The 18767-nt window shown below is 46.8% G+C and overlaps 1 protein-coding gene across 1 annotated transcript in view; it reads left to right on the top strand.

The window, feature by feature from the left end:
• Window positions 1-990: 990 nt before the first annotated feature.
• The window catches only part of LOC119969123 (phosphorylase b kinase regulatory subunit alpha, liver isoform-like), a 168338-nt gene continuing 150561 nt past the window's right edge, over window positions 991-18767 (top strand). Inside the window, 4 exon segments of the mRNA XM_038802340.1 lie at window positions 991-1000; window positions 1707-1894; window positions 7261-7308; window positions 14339-14507. Of these exon segments, the coding sequence (XP_038658268.1) occupies window positions 991-1000; window positions 1707-1894; window positions 7261-7308; window positions 14339-14507 (415 nt within the window).

Genomic DNA, 18767 nt, shown 5'->3' with positions numbered 1-18767 from the left:
TCTTTCGGCCGCCAATCCTGTACCCAGACAGCCAAATTTCCTATTTCCCATGCCCCCTAACTTTCTGAATGAGCCTACCATGGGGAACCTTATCAAATGCCTTACTGAAATCCATATACACCATATCCACTGCCCGACCTTCATCAATGTGTCTCGTCACATCTCAAAGAATTCAATGAGGCTTGTGAGGCATGACCTGCCCCTCACAAAGCCATGCTGACATCTTTAATAAAACTATGTTTTTCTAAATAATCATTGTTTAATTGTCCTTCACCATTCACGGCTGGATGTGGCAGGACTGCAGAGCTTGGATCAGACCTGTTGGTTTTGAATCGCTTAGTCTGTCTATCACTTGCTGCTTGTGTTTTTGAAACCAAATAGTCCTGTGTTGTAACTTCACCAGGTCGACACCTCATTTTGCCTGGTGTTGCTCCTGGCATACCCACCTGCACTCTTCATTGAACCAGGGTTGATCCCCAGGATTGGTGGTAATGGTAGAGTGGGGGTTATGCTGGATCTTGAGGTTGCAGATTGTGGCTGAATACAATTCTGATGCTGCTGATGGCCCACAGCGCCTCATGGATGCCTAGTCTTGAGTTACTGGAACTATACGCAAAATATTACATTTAGCACGGTGGTAGTGCCACACAACATGATGGAGGGTATCCTCAATGTGAAGAATGGGCTTCATCTCCACAAGGACTGTGTGGTGGTCACTTCTACCGAAACTGTCATGGACAGATGCATCTGCAGCAGGCAGATTATTGAGAATGAGGTCAAGTATGTTTTTTCCTCTTGCTGGTTCCCTCAACACCTGCTGCAGTCCCAGTCTAGCAGCTATGTCCTTTAGGACCCAACCAGCTCGGTCTGTGGTGGTACTACCAAGTCACTCTTGGTGATTGGCATTGAAGCCCTACACCCAGAATATTTGCCACCCTCCTTCAAGTGGTGTTCAATATGGAGGATTGCTGATTCATCAGCTGAGGGGGAATGGTACGTGGTAATTATCAGGTGGTTTCCTTACCCATGTTTGACCTGATGCCCTGTGACTTGATGGGGTCCAGAGTCCCATGGTAACTCCCTCCTGACTGTATACCACTGAAGCAGCGAGCGACTGAGCATCTGGTGCGTCCCGGTGGGTAGGCTTTTGATGAGGCTGCAACTGGACACCCACAAGCTGTCAAATACCGTGTTTGCCGTTCGTCCCCGATGATTCTGTTAGTGTGGAAAAACACTTCATGTGTTCCACGTGCTGTCTCCACTCATCGACACCGACCTGAAATGGTTCAGGTTTTCCAATGTGCGGCATTTCAGTTGTTTGATGAGGCATAGATAAAGTGGCTTTGGTGCACAGCACCAGGCCGATGGCAGCTGTACTTTATTCTTATGCCAGTGTAGAATCCGCCAAAGTAACAGCACAAACCAGCAGGTAGAAAACAATAACGTTATTCGATATACAATAAGTCTCCACCCCCAGAAGGGTCTCCCTCCTCAACTTGTGGTTTATATACCAGTGACGGTTCCCCAAGTTAAGGGGAAGCCCTGTCCCCATCACCGGGGCAGTTCATATTCCATAGAGGTCACGGGGAATCGGATTGCCCTTATACTGTGACCTCTGTGGGGGTTATAACATTACATTTTATTGATGAATCATATTGACTGTAGTGTAAAGTGAGGGTTGGGGACGGCGGAGGTTATCAATTTAGATTTCCTAACCATTTATGTTTGTTTTCAGAACCCAGTCACAGGACTGCTGCCAGCTAGTATAGATCAGAAAGATGCTTGGGTGAGAGATAATGTCTACAGCATTCTGGCAATATGGGGCCTGGGATTAGCATATCGCAAGAACGCAGACCGGGATGAAGACAAAGCAAAAGCATATGAACTGGAGCAGGTCAGTGAGTGAACTTCTTTCCGAATAGAAACGCAAAATGCCTCTTCCTTCTTTCTGGCTTTAGCTGTTTGAAGAAATAACATTCAGCACCTCGCCTTTAGCTATTGAGCGATTTGAAGAAAACCAATGATATTGGATATCTATTTAAACTATTTTAAAAACTGTCAGTCAGAAAGTGATTGTAACAAGGTCAAGAAACAGAACTGGTTTTCGGCAATTGTAATATATTGTCTTACGGAGTCAATGAGTTACAATAATGGGGGGGAAAGCGGGAACAAAGTTGGATGATCAGCCATGATCATAATGAATGGCGGAGCAGGCTTGAAGGGCCGAATGGCCTGCTCCTGTTGCTATTTTCTGTGTTTAATGATAGTAATTTGGTAGTACTGTATCGCTGAGAAAGAGACAATTTTTTCTCAAATATCTTTTGTCTTGCGCTCATCAGGATAATTCACAAGAATACCAAACAACAATTTATACTGTATGGGGAGTGATTGGTTTGAAAATTGCCTGATTATTAGAGGTGTTGCCATGGAGAATGGTGACTGTCAGTACATTGGCCCGACGAGTGCAAGGCAAAAAGCTTTGACAAAATATGCCTGTTTTTGTTTTGGCAATGTTGAATTACTTGCTTGTTATCCTTTATAAGACATTATGCTGTTTTCCCTAAACATTCATTATTCAGCAGGTTTTACCAAAAAACAATGAAATTAAGTGTGACATCTTTTAGAGTCATTATTGTTCTGACTCCGTGGAGATGTTGGCTTCTGTTCTCGAATATTTGTGATATGCTTTTTAATCGGCTAACTTGAATCTTGCTGAAAACATAGAACATAGAACAGTACAGCACAGAACAGGCCCTTCATGTTGTGCCGAGCCATGATCACCCTACTCAAACCCATGTATCCACCCTATACCCGTAGCCCAACAACCCCCCCCTTAACCTTACTTTTTATTAGGACACTATGGGCAATTTTAGCATGGCCAATCCACCTAACCCGCACATCTTTGGACCGTGGGAGGAAACCGGAGCACCCGGAGGAAACCCACGCACACAGAGGGAGGATGTGCAGACTCCACACAGACAGTGACCCAGCCGGGAATCGAACCTGGGACCCTGGAGCTGTGAAGCATTTATGCTAACCACCATGCTACCCTGCTACCCTGGGACACTTTTCACCTTGCTGTCAACCGGACAAATACAAGAATGTCAAATTTCAAAGCATCACAACAACTTACACAGCAAGAGTGCTGATTGGTTGACAAGTTGACTCTAATTGACTGAGGCTTTGCCATGGACATCATGTTGTGGAGCCAATCAGAAAGCAGGCTGCACTAAACCTGGTATTGTGCAACAAGATGGGATTAATTAATGATCTCGTGGTGAAGGTGTCATTAGGCAGCAGTGACGATAATATGATTGAATTTTACATTCAGTTGAGGGAGCGATGAATGGGTTTGAAATTATGGCTGCTATTTAACCACGGTATTGTGCCAGACGCGAATCTGGACGTGCCAGTTAAATTGCGGGAAGGGCCAAAATTGAAATTTGTGCTTGGTATGAAACAGTTTGCTATCTAACTGGCCTGCTCCCGATGGCGAGTTCCAGATCTCACACACAAATATGGCGAAGTTAAAATGAACCCTCATTTGCATTAATTGCCGTCTCATTAGCGAGATTGAAGTCGAATATATTGGCCTAATGGGAATTAATGAGCTCCCTAGTGAGAAGTCACATAGACATCGTTTAATACTCCTTTTTAGAAATGTGAAGCTGGTGCAATGGCTGCTGCGAGGACCTGGGGAGGGGAGTAGCCATTTCCATTTTCAGGCATGCAGCACAAGGGTACCGGAGCTGCTGCCCCAGTGCTCGAAGGCAGGGCGGGGGAGTGGGGGAAGAGGCCATTCAAGGAGGTTGGGCTTAGTCGGGGCGATGAATCGTTCCAGGTCAGATATCACCTTGGGGTGGGGGTGAGGGTGAGGGTTTTCCATCTGATTTGATTTGATTTATTGTCACATGTAGTGAAAAGTATTGTTCTGTGAGACCTTCAAGCCATCTTTAAATATTGTGGATACTTATAACAGGTAACAGGGGCAACCACAGCTGCAGCCTGTCAGTCCCATCAAACACTTCCAGAACAGGGGCTGGATTCTCCGCCCCATCACGCCACATTTCTGCCCCGACCCGCCGGTGGGATTCTCCATTACGCCAGCCGGCCAATGGGGTTTCCCATTGTGGGGCTGCCCCACGCCGTCAGGAAAACCCTGGGCGCTGGCAAAACGGAGAATCCCGCTGGCAGAGAATCCTGCCCCAGAGCCCTGCTCTTGGTTCTGTGGCTGAAGGTCACTTTAACTTCCTTTGACTGTGAGCAGCCTCCAGCTTCACAGCTGATAGCTATTGCGAATGAGGAATTGGCCTTGTTAGTTGTGAGAGCACTTCACAGTTTCTGGTTGTATTTTCTGCTTGCTCCTGCTGGTGGCTGCAGATGCCTGGAGGCTGCAGTTCCTTTTTCCTTCCTTTTCTGTAGCTGGAAAGGTCAATTGCTTGTCAGAAAAAGCCCATGTGTGTTACATGCAGGGAAGTACTGGCAAATTAAAGTTTAAAACCTTCAAACCTTCAAAGGCATTTTAAGACTAAGCATAGCGGGTTTGAGGACAAACCTCTTGATTTTTTTCAAAGGATACAGCGAGAACTTAAATCATCAGCTGAAATCCTTAGCAGAAATGTAACATTGAATGACAAAGCAAGCGAGATTGTGAGGACCAAGCAGGCTCATCTGTCGCATTAAAGATAAGAAATAATGGTGGATCACGAAGGTCGGCTGGCATCGGTAGCAAACGTTGGCCTACCCATGGCCAGCATTGCAGCCTACACCTGCCCCTCGTCCCCACCCCTCCCATGATGCACGAAGCAGCAGCTCACATGCCATCTCTGTGTCCCTGCAGGAGAGGTTGGCCCACAACAGACAGGATAGGACCCAGACGGGCAGTGTGGTGCCAGACATCAGAGTTCTCACCCCCCTATGAGGAACTGGCCATGGAATTCGTGGAGGTGGCCAATGACATATTGGTCACTGATGTAGAGCTTGGCATCTGGCGCAGAGGTGAGGATCCACTGACCCCACCCAGATGACTTATCACACATGAGTTGTTAATGCTAGACAGACTGACCCATACCTCCTCCTGGCCACAGGTCTATTCTCCTGCAGGATCTCAATTCACTGGCCCATGCAACTTGGAGGGGAGAACCAAAGAGATCAGCGTATTCGCTATCAACCCCACCCTCCATCAGCAACGATACACACCTCGGTGGGCGAAATTAGTAGTCAGGCTTTTGGGGCACAATCTGGTGAGCACCACACAGTCGCTGCTGCACATCAGGTGAAGGCAGCTTGCCCAGGTGAGACATCAGTTGGAGGGCTGCTGGATCCCAGGACCCAGTTGGGTCCCAGTCAGATGCTGAGCCTTGAGAACAGGGTTGCCGGGACCTTATGGAGACGTTAGGGAGTAGCCGGGACATTCAGAGAGAGATGTCAGCAACACTCCAGGTCCATGGCTGACTGGAGTAGTCCCAAAATTGCTGGAGCAGTCTTGAGGGGTTGAATGGTTTAGTCCTGCACCTTGTTAATATGTTTGTATTGAGCTAATAAGTTATCACAGTGAAGATAATAATAATAATCGCTTATTGTCACAAGTAGGCTTCAATGAAGTTACTGCACAAAGCCCCTAGTCGCCACATTCCGCGTCTGTTCGGGGAGGCTGGTACGTGAATTGAACCCGTGCATCTGGTCTTATCCTGCATTACAAGCCAGCTGTCTTAGCCCACTGTGCTAAACCAGCCCTTAGATTGTACTTATAGAACAAAACATTTATCACTATTATTTACTCATAAGTATTTTACTTGTCAATGATTATATTACCTTGTTCCTCTCATTATCATTGGTTAAGAAAATGACCATAGGATCAGGAGTGGGACATTCAGCCCCTTGAGGTTGTTGTTGTTTCTCTTCCCACACCCAGTGGTGCACAAGGCACACTTCCCGTACCAGCCTCCCCGAACAGGCACCGGAATGTGGCAACTAGGGGCTTTTCACAGTAACTTCATTTGAAGCCTACTCGTGACAATAAGCGATTTTCATTTCATTTCAAAGGGTCACGATTTCAGGTTGAGAGGGGGAAAGTTTAAGGGAGATGTGCGTGGAAAGGTTTTACGCAGAGGGTGGTGGGTGCCTGGAATGCTTTACCAGCGGAGGTGGTAGAGGCGGGCACGATAGCATCATTTAAGATGCATCTAGACAGGTATATTAACGGGCGGGAACAGAGGGAAAATAGGAGACAGGTTTAGATAAAGGATCTGGATCGGCACAGGCTGGGAGCGCCGAAGGGCCTGTTCGTGTGCTGTAATTTTCTTTGTTCTTTGTTCTTTGTTCATTTCATTTACCTATTCGCTGGTCAATCTGTCTTCCTTTCATCTGGCCTGTCGCCAGAGACTTATACCTTGAGGGTTGCCATTCTGCATCAAGCCTGGTTGACCAGAAATCTCTGCTGCTCCAACCATCTTCCATTGGTGTGTAAGGATTTTGCTGATTGATACTCAACCTGTTTAGCTGCATTATGAATGTACCTTCTGTGGCATCAGGACCTGGGATGGAACTCAAAACCAGAGGGATGGATGCTACCCACTGTGCACAAGACCTCCCCCTTGTGCCTATTATTCAAGTAGATCACATCTGCTCTGTATCTGAATACCATTTACCTGTATTTGTTCCATTTGATTGATATTTTGATAATTTCTGTGAGAGTAAGGTAAGGATTTCCATTGTGCCGTATGTATACGAATGCTTCCCGCTTCCACTCTTAAATGGCTGAACTCTTAATTTTCAGGTTGTGCCAAAGAATCCTTACAGAGCAGAATGTGGCCATTTAGCCCATCGAGTCTGTACTGACCCTCCCTAGGCCCATTCCCCCGCTCTATCCCCGTAATCCCACCATATCTGCACATCTTTGGACTGTGGAAGGAAACCGGAGCACCTGGAGGAAACCCACACAGACATGGGGAGAACGTGCAAACTCCACACAGACAGTTACCCAAGGCCGGAATCGCACCCAGATCCTTGGCGTGAAGCAGCGGTGCTAACCACTGTGCTGCCGCACCGCCCTTGGATTCTGAATGGTACACAATTTAACTCTTTAAGTCCTGGTGTCATTCCATTTAACCTGCGCTATATATCCTATTGCTCACTTCTGGCTCCATTACTGACACCAGATAATTTCTCTTCAATTATGTATTGGAATATGATCTTTTACCTCACGTGAATGTATGATGCAGACCTCAGAATTTCTGAACTGATTATTTGTTTCCACAGAGTGTTGTGAAGTTGATGAGAGGGCTTCTTCAGTGCATGATAAGGCAGGTACGTTACCCTCCTTGGTGCCATCATTTTGAAAATTCAGGAAAAAAAACATGGGACTCTAATTTCCAAGCTCTTCAGTGTTGGATTAGGGGGGGTTCCCCAAAAATGCAGGAGGAATCTCTCTTGGAGGTTCCCAGGTCAGGGTTTATCCGGCAACTGCCCAGAAACTTAAACTTCCCCTGGACTATTGCCCTGCACTCTGAACCATCCAACAAAGTGATTGAATCACAAACTTCAGATGATTCCAACAGGAATACACTAAACGTTACTCGGAAAACATTATAAGAATTAAAACTGCTTCTAATTTCTGCGTAACTATTCTAAAGACCCAGACCAACCCAATCCCCACGGAACTCTCCCCACATCCCACTTGCCACGGGACTCTCCCCATTCCCCCATCCCCCATGGGATTCTCCCCACACCCCGAACCCCCACCGGGCTCTGCCCAAATCCCCCACCCACACTGGACTTTCCCACCCTCCGACTAACCACCACCTTGTGGTAATCCCAGCCAGCTGACCCTCCATGGGATTCCTCCCACCTGTAGGGGGCTCCTCCCCCCCCCCCCCCCCCACCCCATGGGAGCGACTCTCACTCCCAGCTCCTGACCTGACCCAACTCTTTCCCCGACCATCCCCTCCCCCTGACCCAACCCCCCGCCCCATCCCGACCTGACGCCCCACCGTCCCGCCCCAAATACCGGAGCACCCGGAGGAAACCCACGCAGACACGGGGAGAAAGTGCAAACTCCACATAGACAGTAACCAAGACCGGAATTCAACCCGGGTCCCTGGCGCTGTGAGGCAGCAGTGCTAACCATCTGGAAACTTAGAAATTTGTGCCCTGTACATCAGAGTCTGGGTCAATAATACATATCAAGAAAAGCACTCTTCCTAATCTTGAACCATGGGGAGCATCATAAATTGTCGTTTGGTACTACAGGACTTGAGTATTGCTGAATAAAAGAGACATGGGCCAGAATTTCCCAGCCCTGGCATCGGCTGGCATCGTCGTGGGCGGGCTGGGAAATTTGGAGAGCTGTTATGGTTTACCAAATTTTCTTGTTTCACCCGCAACAATGCCGCTAAAGCAGACTGGAAAATCCTGGTCATGCTTGTCAAAGCTTTCCACCTTGCACTCATTAGGACAGCTCACAATAAATTGCTAACAGGAAAGGGGAAGAACAATTTATACTGTGAAAAGAGAGTGCTGATGGTTGGCAAGTGGATTCTGATTGGTGGAGCTGTTGCCAAGAAGAATGCAGCATGGAACAGTTAACTGCCCAGTTTTGTTCGTATTCTACCTGGGCAGGTCAACTCTGATTGATCAGGAGATTGCCCTGCGGAATGAACCAGGGAATGGCTGTTCCTTAAGTTTTGATATTATGCAGTATAAATTGAGATTCCCCCATTACAGTTGGTAATTTTGCGCAAGCTATTCTAACAGGGCAAGATGACCATTTCTCTGTTCTCTCTGTTAGTTTCCTGTCACTCAGCTAACGTTTTATATCAGAAACCTCTGTTTTCTGCTCCCATTTTTCTATCTACCCCTTTCATTAAGCAGTGAGCTCTGGATCTGTTTGCGCCACCTTTCCCCCAAATTGGAATCTACCTTGACTGTACCCTTACCTTCTCCTCGTTCAATGCAGCCCATTGAACTGTCACTTTCCTGGCAATCTTTGATTCCTGTTTACCTGAGACAAATCCATTCTCATCCCATTGAAATTAGCCCTTCCACAATGAATTATTGTTATTCTGGATTGCTCCTTGTCATTCTCTGTAGCCAACCTAACCCTTGTGATGCAATGACCGCTATCCGCTAAGGGCTCTCCTGCTGGCATGTGATCCAGTTTTCCCACCTCCTTCCCCTGAATCTGATCCAGCAATACCTCCTGTACTGAAACTGGAAACATACTGACATAGAAAATTCTCCTGAACATACTTTTGAAACTCTTTCTCCTTCTGTCTCCTGTACACTATAACTATTCCAATTTTGAACTAGGGTGTCAGGCGGCATGGTGTTGCAGTGGTTTAGCACTGTTGCTTCATAGCCCCAGGATTCCGGGTTCGATTCCCACTTGGGTCACTGTGTGGCGACTGCACGTTTTCCCCATGTCTGCGTGCGTTTCTTCCGGGATCTCCGGATTCCTCCCACAAGTCCCGAAAGACTGTTGTTAGGTGAATTGGACATTCTGAATTCTCCCTCAGTGTACCCGAACAGGCGCCGGAATGTGGCAACTAGGGGATTTTCACAGTAACATCATTGCAGTGTTAATGTAAGCCTACTTGTGGCACTAATAAAGATTATAAGATTATAATTATAAAAGCCCCCTTAAAACTATTCTATAGTTTTGTACCTCTGTGTAATTTTTTGCAGATTTATTCCTTTATGTCATTCCCACTAGCTTGTTAAGTAATTGGTTATAAATAACAAACAGATTTCTGCTTCGGGATTCTCCATCAGCGGGATCCTCCGCTTTGCCAGACGCGCACTCATACCTGCAGGTTTCCCGACGGCATGGGGTGGGCACAATGGGAAACCCCATAGGCTGGCTGCGGGAAAGAAGAATTCTGCTGCTGGTGGGGCGCACTGTGCCGGAAAATCGCGAGCCTGGTCTTCATAAATCAAGGCATAGAGTACAAAAGCAAGAAGGTTATACTGAACCTTTCTATAAACACTGGTACTGTCTCAGCTAGATATTGAACCCCATTCAGTGCGCCACACTTTCGGAAGGATGTGGAGGCGATGGAGAGAGAGTGCAGAAAATAATCATGGGAATGGTTCCGGGAATGAGAAACATCAATTACATGGATAGATTGGAGAAGCTGGGACTGTTTTCCTTGGGGAAGAGAAGGCTGAGAGAAGATTTGATTGAGGTGTTCAAAACCATGAGGGGTTTGGACAGAGGAGATAGTAAGAAACTGTTCACATTTGTGGGAAGATCAAGATCTAGAGGCCACAGGTTTAAGGTCATGATAGAAAGAAATGGGGACACGAGAAGAAAAGTTTTCACACAGCGAGTGGTTATTCATGAAGGCCCCACCTTCTCAACCTTGCCCCTTCGCCTGAGGTGTGGTGACCCTTAGGTTAAATCATCATCAGTCAGCTTTCAAAGGGAAGAGCAGCCTGTGGTCCCTGGGACTGTGACAACATTTTATTTGGATAGAATATGGTATGCATCGCTTGAGGGTGTGGTAAATGCAGGTTCAGTCACAGCTTTCAAAGGGAATTGGATGATCAACCAAAGTTTTAAGAAAAATGGAGGGTTACGGGAAAGAGCAGGGTGTGGGGTGAATAGTTCAGAAGTGACATAGATGTCATGGGCTGAATAGACTCCCGTGCAGTAATCATGCCATTCTAAGTGAAGTATAAGTTTTCAAACCAATATAATCTTGGGGAGTATTTTTTACTTTGGCACTTTTCCAGGGAACTGCTAGGAAATTCTTAGTACTGACGGGGAGGTAGGCAGGGTTATATTTTTTAAATAAATAATTTTTTCCAATTCATTTTTTCCAATTAAGGGGCAATTTAGCGTGGCCAATCCACCTACCCTGCACATCTTTGGGTTGTGGGCGCAAAACCCACGCAAACACGGGAGAATGTGCAAACTCCACACGGACAGTGTCCCAGAGCCGGGATCGAACCTGGGACATTGGAGCTGTGAGGCAGCAGTGCACCACCGTGCTGCCTAAGACAGGGTTATATTAAGCAGGAAGCCTAATTTGTAATCAAAAATATTTCAAGTATATGCTGCTATGTACAGGCTTCTACTGAGGAATACCACATGCTCATGATAAAACCAGTGAAGTGTGAGATGTCGGAAAGTAACACAGCGTATTCCTGATCTAGCCTACACATTCAGTGAAAGCAGGTGCATGAGGAAGCATTAGAGAAAGTGCCTGACCTACCCTCACATATCTCACAAGAACACCACCAGAACGGCATTGGTAAAGTCTGGGGGCTCACTTCCTGCTCAGTGGTGTTGGACCCAGGGAGAGACAGAGAGGAAGCAAATGAAACTCTCCCCGATTGTGAGTTACTAACCTCCCTGCTTGAATTCTTCAGCCAGTTGGTTCACATTTTAACTGTAATGTGACAACATTCTTTACTTACACCAGAAACTTTGATACATTTGACAAGAAGGCATAATCTCACAGCAGAAATTGTCAGTGTAGACTGTCTATATGGGGCTTAAACAAAATAAATCTACATGTGGGGAACCTTTTCATATATAATTACGCCCGCATGAAGCACCCTCAGATATTTTAACACATTAAATTAGAGGTGGTGGCTTATTGTCACTTGACTCACGAATTTGATTGAGTTTTTGAAGGGGTAAATAAGAAGGTAAATGAGGGCAGTGCAGTCGATGTTGTCTACATGGACTTTAGCAAGGCCTTTGACAAGGTACCGCATGGTAGGTTGTTGCATGAGGTTAAATCTCACGGGGTGCAGGGTGAGGTAGCCAATTGGACACAAAATTAGCTTGACTACAGAAGACAAAGGATGGTTATGGAGTGTTGTTTTTCAAGCTGGAGGCCTGTGACCAATGGTGTGCCTCAGGGATCAGTGCTGGGTCCACTGTTATTTGTTAATTATATTAATGATTTGGATGAGAATTTAGAAGGCATGGTTAATAAGTTTGAAGATGACACCAAGATTGGTGGCAGTGTGGACAGTGAAGAAGGTTACCTAAGATGGCAACGGGATCTTGATCAATTGGGCCAGTGGGCTGATGATTGGCAGATGGAGTTTAATTTAGATAAATGTTAGGTGATGCATTTTGGTTGGTCAAATCGGGGCAGGATCTATTCAGTTAATGGTCCGTAGATGGGGAATGTTATAGAACAAAGAGATCTAGGGATACAGGTTCATAGCCCTTTGAAGGGGGAGTCGCAGGTAGACAGGGTGGTGAAGAAGGCATTCAGCATGCTAGGTTTTATTGGTCAGAATATTGAATGCAGGAGTTGGGATATTTTGTTGAAGTTGTACAAGACATTAGTAAGGCCACACATGGAATACTGTGCACAGTTCTGATCACCCTATTATAAAAGGATATTATTAAACTTGAAAGAGTGCAGGAAAGTTTTACTAGGATGCTACCGGGACTTGATGGTTTGACTTGTAAGGAGAGACTGGATAGACTGGGACTTTTTTCCCTGGAGCATAGGAGGCTTAGGGGTGACCTTAGAGAGGTCTATAAAATTATGAGGCTCATAGATAAGGTAGATAGTCAACATCTTTTCCCAAGGTAGGGGAGTCTAAAACTAGAGGGCATAGGTTTAAAGAGGCGAGAGATACAAAAGTGTCCAGAGGGTCATTTTTTTCACACAGAGGGTGGTGAGTGTGTGGAACAACCTACCAGAGGCAGTAGTAGAGGCGGGTTCCAGTTTGTCTTTTAAAAAGCATTTAGACAGTTATATGGGTAAGATGGGTATAGGGATGTGGGCCAAATGCAGGCAATTGGTACTAGCTTAGTAGTAACAACTGGGGGGCATTGACAAGTTGGGCCAAAGGACCTGTTTTTGTGCTGTAAACCTCTATGACTACTAATCCAGAGGCCAAGGTTAATGCTTAGGGAGGCGGGTTCAAATCCCACCACGGCAGATGGTAGAATTTAAATTTAATCAGTAAGAAATCTGGAATATAAAACTAGTGTCAGTAATCATAGAATCATAGAATTTACAGTGCAGAAGGAGGCCATTCGGCCCATTGTGTCAGCACCGGCCCTTGGAAAGAGCACCCTACTTAAGCCCACACCTCCACCCTATCCCCATAACCCAGTAACCTCACCTAACCTTTTTGGACACTAAGGGCAATTTATCATGGCCAATCCACCTAATCTGCACGTCTTTGGACTGTGGGAGGAAACCGGAGCACCCAGAGGAAACCTACGCACACACGGGGAGAACATGCAGAATCCACACACACAGTGACCCAAGCCGGGAATCAAACCTGGACCATGGAGCTGCAAAGCAACTGTGCTAACCACTATGTTACCATGCTGTCCTGGTGGTAATGGTGACCATGACAAATATCATTGATTGTTGTAGAAACCCATCTGGGTCACTAGAACATAGAACAGTAGAACATAGAACAGTACAGCACAGAACAGGCCCTTCAGCCCTCGATGTTGTGCTGAGCAATGATCACCCTACCCAAACCCAGGTATCCACCCTATACCCGTAACCCAACAACTCCCCCCCTTAACCTTATTATTAGGACACTACAGGCAATTTAGCATGGCCAATCCACCTAACCCGCACATCTTTGGACTGTGGGAGGAAACCGGAGCACCCGGAGGAAACCCACGCACACACGGGGAGGACGTGCAGACTCCACACAGACAGTGACCCAGCCGGGAATCGAACCTGGGACCCTGGAGCTGTGAAGCATTTATGCTAACCACCATGCTACCGTGCTGCCTAAAGGACTAATGTCCTTTAAAAAAGGAAATCTGCCGTCCTTACCTGGTCTGGCCTACATGTGACTCCAGATCCACAGTAATGAGGCTAACTCTTGACTGCCCTCTCAAATGACCAGTTTAAGGACAATTAGAGATAGATAACAAAGGCTGGCTTTCATCCCACAAAATAATTTCTAAAAACTGCTATATAAATGCAGATTGCTGTTGTATCACCTCAATTGGCAGTGAAAAAGAAGGTGGAAATTTCTGAATTCAATAAATTGTTGTAGGGTCGTACAGAAGCTGAGTATCACTGAAAAGACACATGTCAAATCTTTTGTGTTGCACTCATCAGAACTTTCGCAAGAATAACGAACGTGAAGGGAGCAACAATTTATAATTGATGAGAAGAGAGTGTTGATTGGTCCACTTGCCGACAATCAGCAATATTTTCTCATTAAGTACAAATTGTTGTTCCCTTTACATTTGGCACTCTTGCGAATGTGCTGATGACTGCAACATGATAAGCTTTGACATGTGTCTTTTTTGAAGTGTTATTCAATAAATTGTGCATTGGCTCTATCAGTCAGCAGGACATCACAGCTATGATTTATTTGCATCTAGGTGGAAAAAGTTGAAAAGTTTAAACGAACTCAAAGCACAGAAGATGCTCTCCATGCCAAATACAACACTTCCACATGTGCTACAGTGGTTGGAGATGATGAATGGGGCCATCTCCAGGTGGATGCTACCTCCCTCTTTCTGTTATTTTTGGCACAGATGACAGCTTCAGGTAAGACCATAAGACATAGGAGCAGAATTAGGCCACTCGGCCCATCGGGTCTGCTCCGCCATTCAATCATGGCTGATATTTTCCTCATCCCCATTCTCCTGCCTTCTCCCCATAACCCTTGATCTCCTTATTGATCAAAAACCTATCTATCTCTGTTTTAAAGACACCTAGTAATTTGGCCTCTACAGCCTTCTGCGGCAAAGAGTTCCACAGTCTCACCACCCTCTGACTGAAGAAATTCCTCCTCATCTCTGTTTTAAAGGATCGTCCCTTTAGTCTGAGATTGTGTCCTCTGCTTCTAGTTTTCCTACAAGTGGAAACATCCTCTCTACATCCACTCTATCCAGGCCTTGCAGTAGCCTGTAAGTTTCAATAAGATCCCGCCTCATCCTTCTAAACTCCAACGAGTCCTCAACTGTTCCTCATAGAACAAGCCCTTCATTCTTGTGAACCTCCTCTGGAACCCTTCCAAGGCCAGCACATCATTCCTTAGATACGGGGCCCAAAACTGCTCACAATACTCCAAATGGGGTCTGACCAGTGCCTTATGTAGCCCCAGGATTATATCCCTGGTCTTGTATTCTAGCCCTCGCAACGTGAATGCTAACATTGCATTTGCCTTCCTAACTGCCGACTGAACCTGCACGTTAAGAGAATCTTAAGAGAATTGTGAACAAGGACTCCCAAGTCCCTTTGTGCTTCTGATTTCTGAAGCACCTTCCCTTTCAGTAAATAGTCTCTGACTCAATTTTTCCTTCCAAAGTGCATAACCTCACACTTTTCCACATTGTATTCCATCTGCCACTACTTTGCCCACTCTCCTAGCCTGTCCAATTCTTTCTGCAGCCCACCTGCTCTCTCAATACTACCTGTCCCTCTACACATCTTGGTATCATCTGAAAACTTAGCAACAGTGCCTTCAGTTCCTTCTTCCAGATCATCAATGTATAGCAGCTACCCCTGAGGCACACCACGAGTCACCGGCTGCCATCCTGAAAAGACTCAGTTATCCCCATTCTCTGCCTTTTGCCAGTCAGCCAATCCTCTATCCGTGCCAGGATCTTATCCTTAACACCATGGGCTCTTACCTTATTTAACAGTCTCCTATGTGGCATCTTGACAAAGGCCTTCAATAAATCTAAATAAATCATGCGTACTGGTTCTGTTAGAAAGAAGCTTATAAATATTGTTTTGCAATGTTGAAAGCACTTTACAGCGAATATTCTGGTCATAAATATCTTTTGCTGTATGGAATCTTCAGGCATCAATCAGAGTTTATTGTAAATCCTGTCTGTGAATTCTCAGTTTAATGTGTGATCCTGTTTGTGAATACTTGGATTAATGTGAACCCTGTCTGTGAATACTCGGGTTAATATGTGACCCTGCCTTTGAGTACTCGGTTTAATGTATGACCCTGTCTGTGAATTCTCAGTTTAATGTGTGACCCTGTTTGTGAATACTCGGTTAATGTGTGATCCTGTCTGTGAACACTTAGCATAATGTATGAACTGGTCTGTGAATACTGTACTCGGGTTAAAGTGTGATCCTGTCATAGAATCAAAGAATTTACAATGCAGAAGGAGACGATTCGGCCCATTGAGTCTGCACCGGCCCTTGGAAAAAGCAACTGACTTAAGCCAACGCTGCACCCTATCCCCATAAGCCAGTAACGCCATGTAATCTTTTGAACACTGAGGGGCAATTTAGCATGGCCAATCCACCTAACCTGCATATTTTTGGACTATGGGAGGAAACAGGAGCCCCAGAGGAATCCCATGCAGGCACAGGGTGAAAGTGTAAAACTCCAAAGTCACCTGAGTCCAGAATTCTTTCTTTTTCCTTTTTCTTGTTTTATTAATTTAGAGTACCCAATTCAGTTTTCCAATTAAGGGGCAATTTAGCGTGGCCAATCCATCTAGCCTGCACATCTTTGGGTTGTGGGGGTGAAACCCATGCAAACACGGGGAGAATGTGCAAACTTAACATGGACAGTGACCCAGAGCCGGAATTAAACCTGGGGCTTGGCGCCGTCCAAGTCCGGAATGGAACCTGGGACCCTGGAGCTGTGAGGCAGCAGTGCTAACTACTGTGCCACTGTGCCACCCTATAATGTATCTTTTTTTAATTTAGAGTACCCAGTTAGTTTCTTTTCCAATTAAGGGGCAATGCAGTGTGGCCAATCCATCTAACCTGCACATCTTTGGGTTGTGGGGGTGAAACCCACGCAGACCCGGGAGAATGTGCAATCTCCACATGGACAGTGAGCTGGGGCTGGGATCGAACCCGGAGCCTCAGCATCGTAGGCAGCAGTGCTAACCACTGCGCCATCGTGCCGCCCTGTCCGTGAATACACAGGTTAATGTGTGAACCTGTCTTTAAATACTCGGGTTAATTTGTGAATCTGCCTGTGAACACTCGGGTTAATGTGTGACCCTGTCTGTGAATACAGTCAACAAGAACATGTCACAGGTGCCGCGCCTTCCCCTTGTTGAGGCGTAACCCCCTGCCCCCCCCCTCCCCCCCCTCCCCCCCTCCCCCCTCTCCCCTCCCCCTCCCCTCCCCCCTCCCCCCTCCCCCTCCCCTCCCTCCCCCTCCCTCCCCCTCCCTCTCCCCCTCCCCCTCCCTCCCCCCCCCTCTCACCCCCCCTCTCACCCCCCCCCCTCTCCCCTCTCACCCCCCTCTCACCCCCCCCTCTCACCCCCTCTCCCTACCCCCCTTCCCCCCTCCCCCCCTCCTCGGCCACGCTACCCTTAATTGGAAAAATAATTGGGCAAACTCACCCTGTAGAAAGCTGCCTTCTCGCCAGTTCGGAGCCAATGTTCTGGTAAATGTGCATTGTGTTACTGTCCCAGTTGATATTCCGTTGTTGCTCGGCCTATTCCAGGACACGTTTATTCCTCCAATAATTATTGAATCGAATGATTACTGCGCACAAAGGCTTGTTCGGCTTTGGCTTCTGTCACAGGGCCCAGTGTGCCCTGTCTAATTCCGGTGGGGCAAACAACCTCTCCACCTACCAGCCGAGGAAAGCTCATCAAAAATATTCGATTGGCCTTGCACCCTCCAATCCCGCCGGCAGGCCCATGATTCTAAAGCAGGGCCTCTTCAACACCCTTTAGTGTCTCACCCTGCTCCTTCGAGCTTGACAATTTTGCCCAGATGCTCCTGGAGCGGGCCCAACGTCTCCTCGATAGAGGCTTTAAATGACTCCTTAGGTTTCCTGCCCTGTCACTCCAAACCTGCCAACTATCTGCCAAAGTTTTCGAGTTCCTGTGTTAAGGTTGCTAAAGTGACGAGCGCGGCCAAATCCCCCACCATCTTGTCTTCCCTCGTGGTCTTTACCGGGGCTCTCTGCCTGAGATTTCGTCCCCTGCAACCTTCTTCAGTGCCATTTTGGACTCCTCTCAGCACTTCAGACTTTCTCCCTGGAAAGCTGAGTTTGAACCCAAAAAAAAAATCCCAAGCAAAAACGGGCGATTAGGTTCGAAATATCGGGACCTTAACAGGACCTTTTATGCGACCTCCCACCTTTGATCTCAGATACAAGTTCATCCGCGGGCTTCTGTGGTGGAGGGCTCGCCTCGCTGACCTCTTGCTCAAAGCGGGCATAGAATGCGTTGTGCTCATCAGGGCGGGATGCGTCGGAGCTGACGATTTTACATGCCTTCATCTTGCAGCCTGTTATGTCTTCCAGACCTTGCATAGACGGCGGGGATCCGTGTGGCTAGCCTGGGACCTCGAGCTTGGTCTGGTACTGTCTTTTGGCTTCTTTGATGGATTCTTGTAGAGGTCAGGGTCGCCTGACTTGAACGCCTCAGACCTAGACTTCAGCAAGCAGTGGATATCCCTGTTCATCCAGGGTTTCCGGTTGGGAAACACTGGGATTGCTTCTTTGGCACACAGTCTTCTACACACTTACCAATGAAGTCAGTTCCTGTAGTGGCATACTCGTTCAGGCTGGTCGCAGAGGTTTTAAATACTGACCAGTCCAGTGACTCTAAGCAGTCCCGTAGGAGATCATCCGATTCCTCAGACCAACAATGCACAACTTTCTTTGACGGATTCTGTGTTAGCGTTTATTAACAGGGGCTTGAGTTTAAGAGCCGTGGGGTTATGCTGCAACTGTACATGACCCTGGTGAGACCACATGTTGGAGTATTGTGCGCAGTTCTGGTACCCTCACTATAGGAAGGCTGTGGAAACATTGGAAAGGGTCCAAAGGAGATTTACCAGGGATGCTGCCTGGTTTACAGGATAGGT

Source organism: Scyliorhinus canicula, chromosome 7, assembly GCF_902713615.1.
Source record: "Scyliorhinus canicula chromosome 7, sScyCan1.1, whole genome shotgun sequence".
Lineage (NCBI taxonomy): Eukaryota > Metazoa > Chordata > Chondrichthyes > Carcharhiniformes > Scyliorhinidae > Scyliorhinus > Scyliorhinus canicula.
Note: the sequence above shows the minus strand (reverse complement) of the source record. Positions and strands in the feature narration are given on the sequence as shown.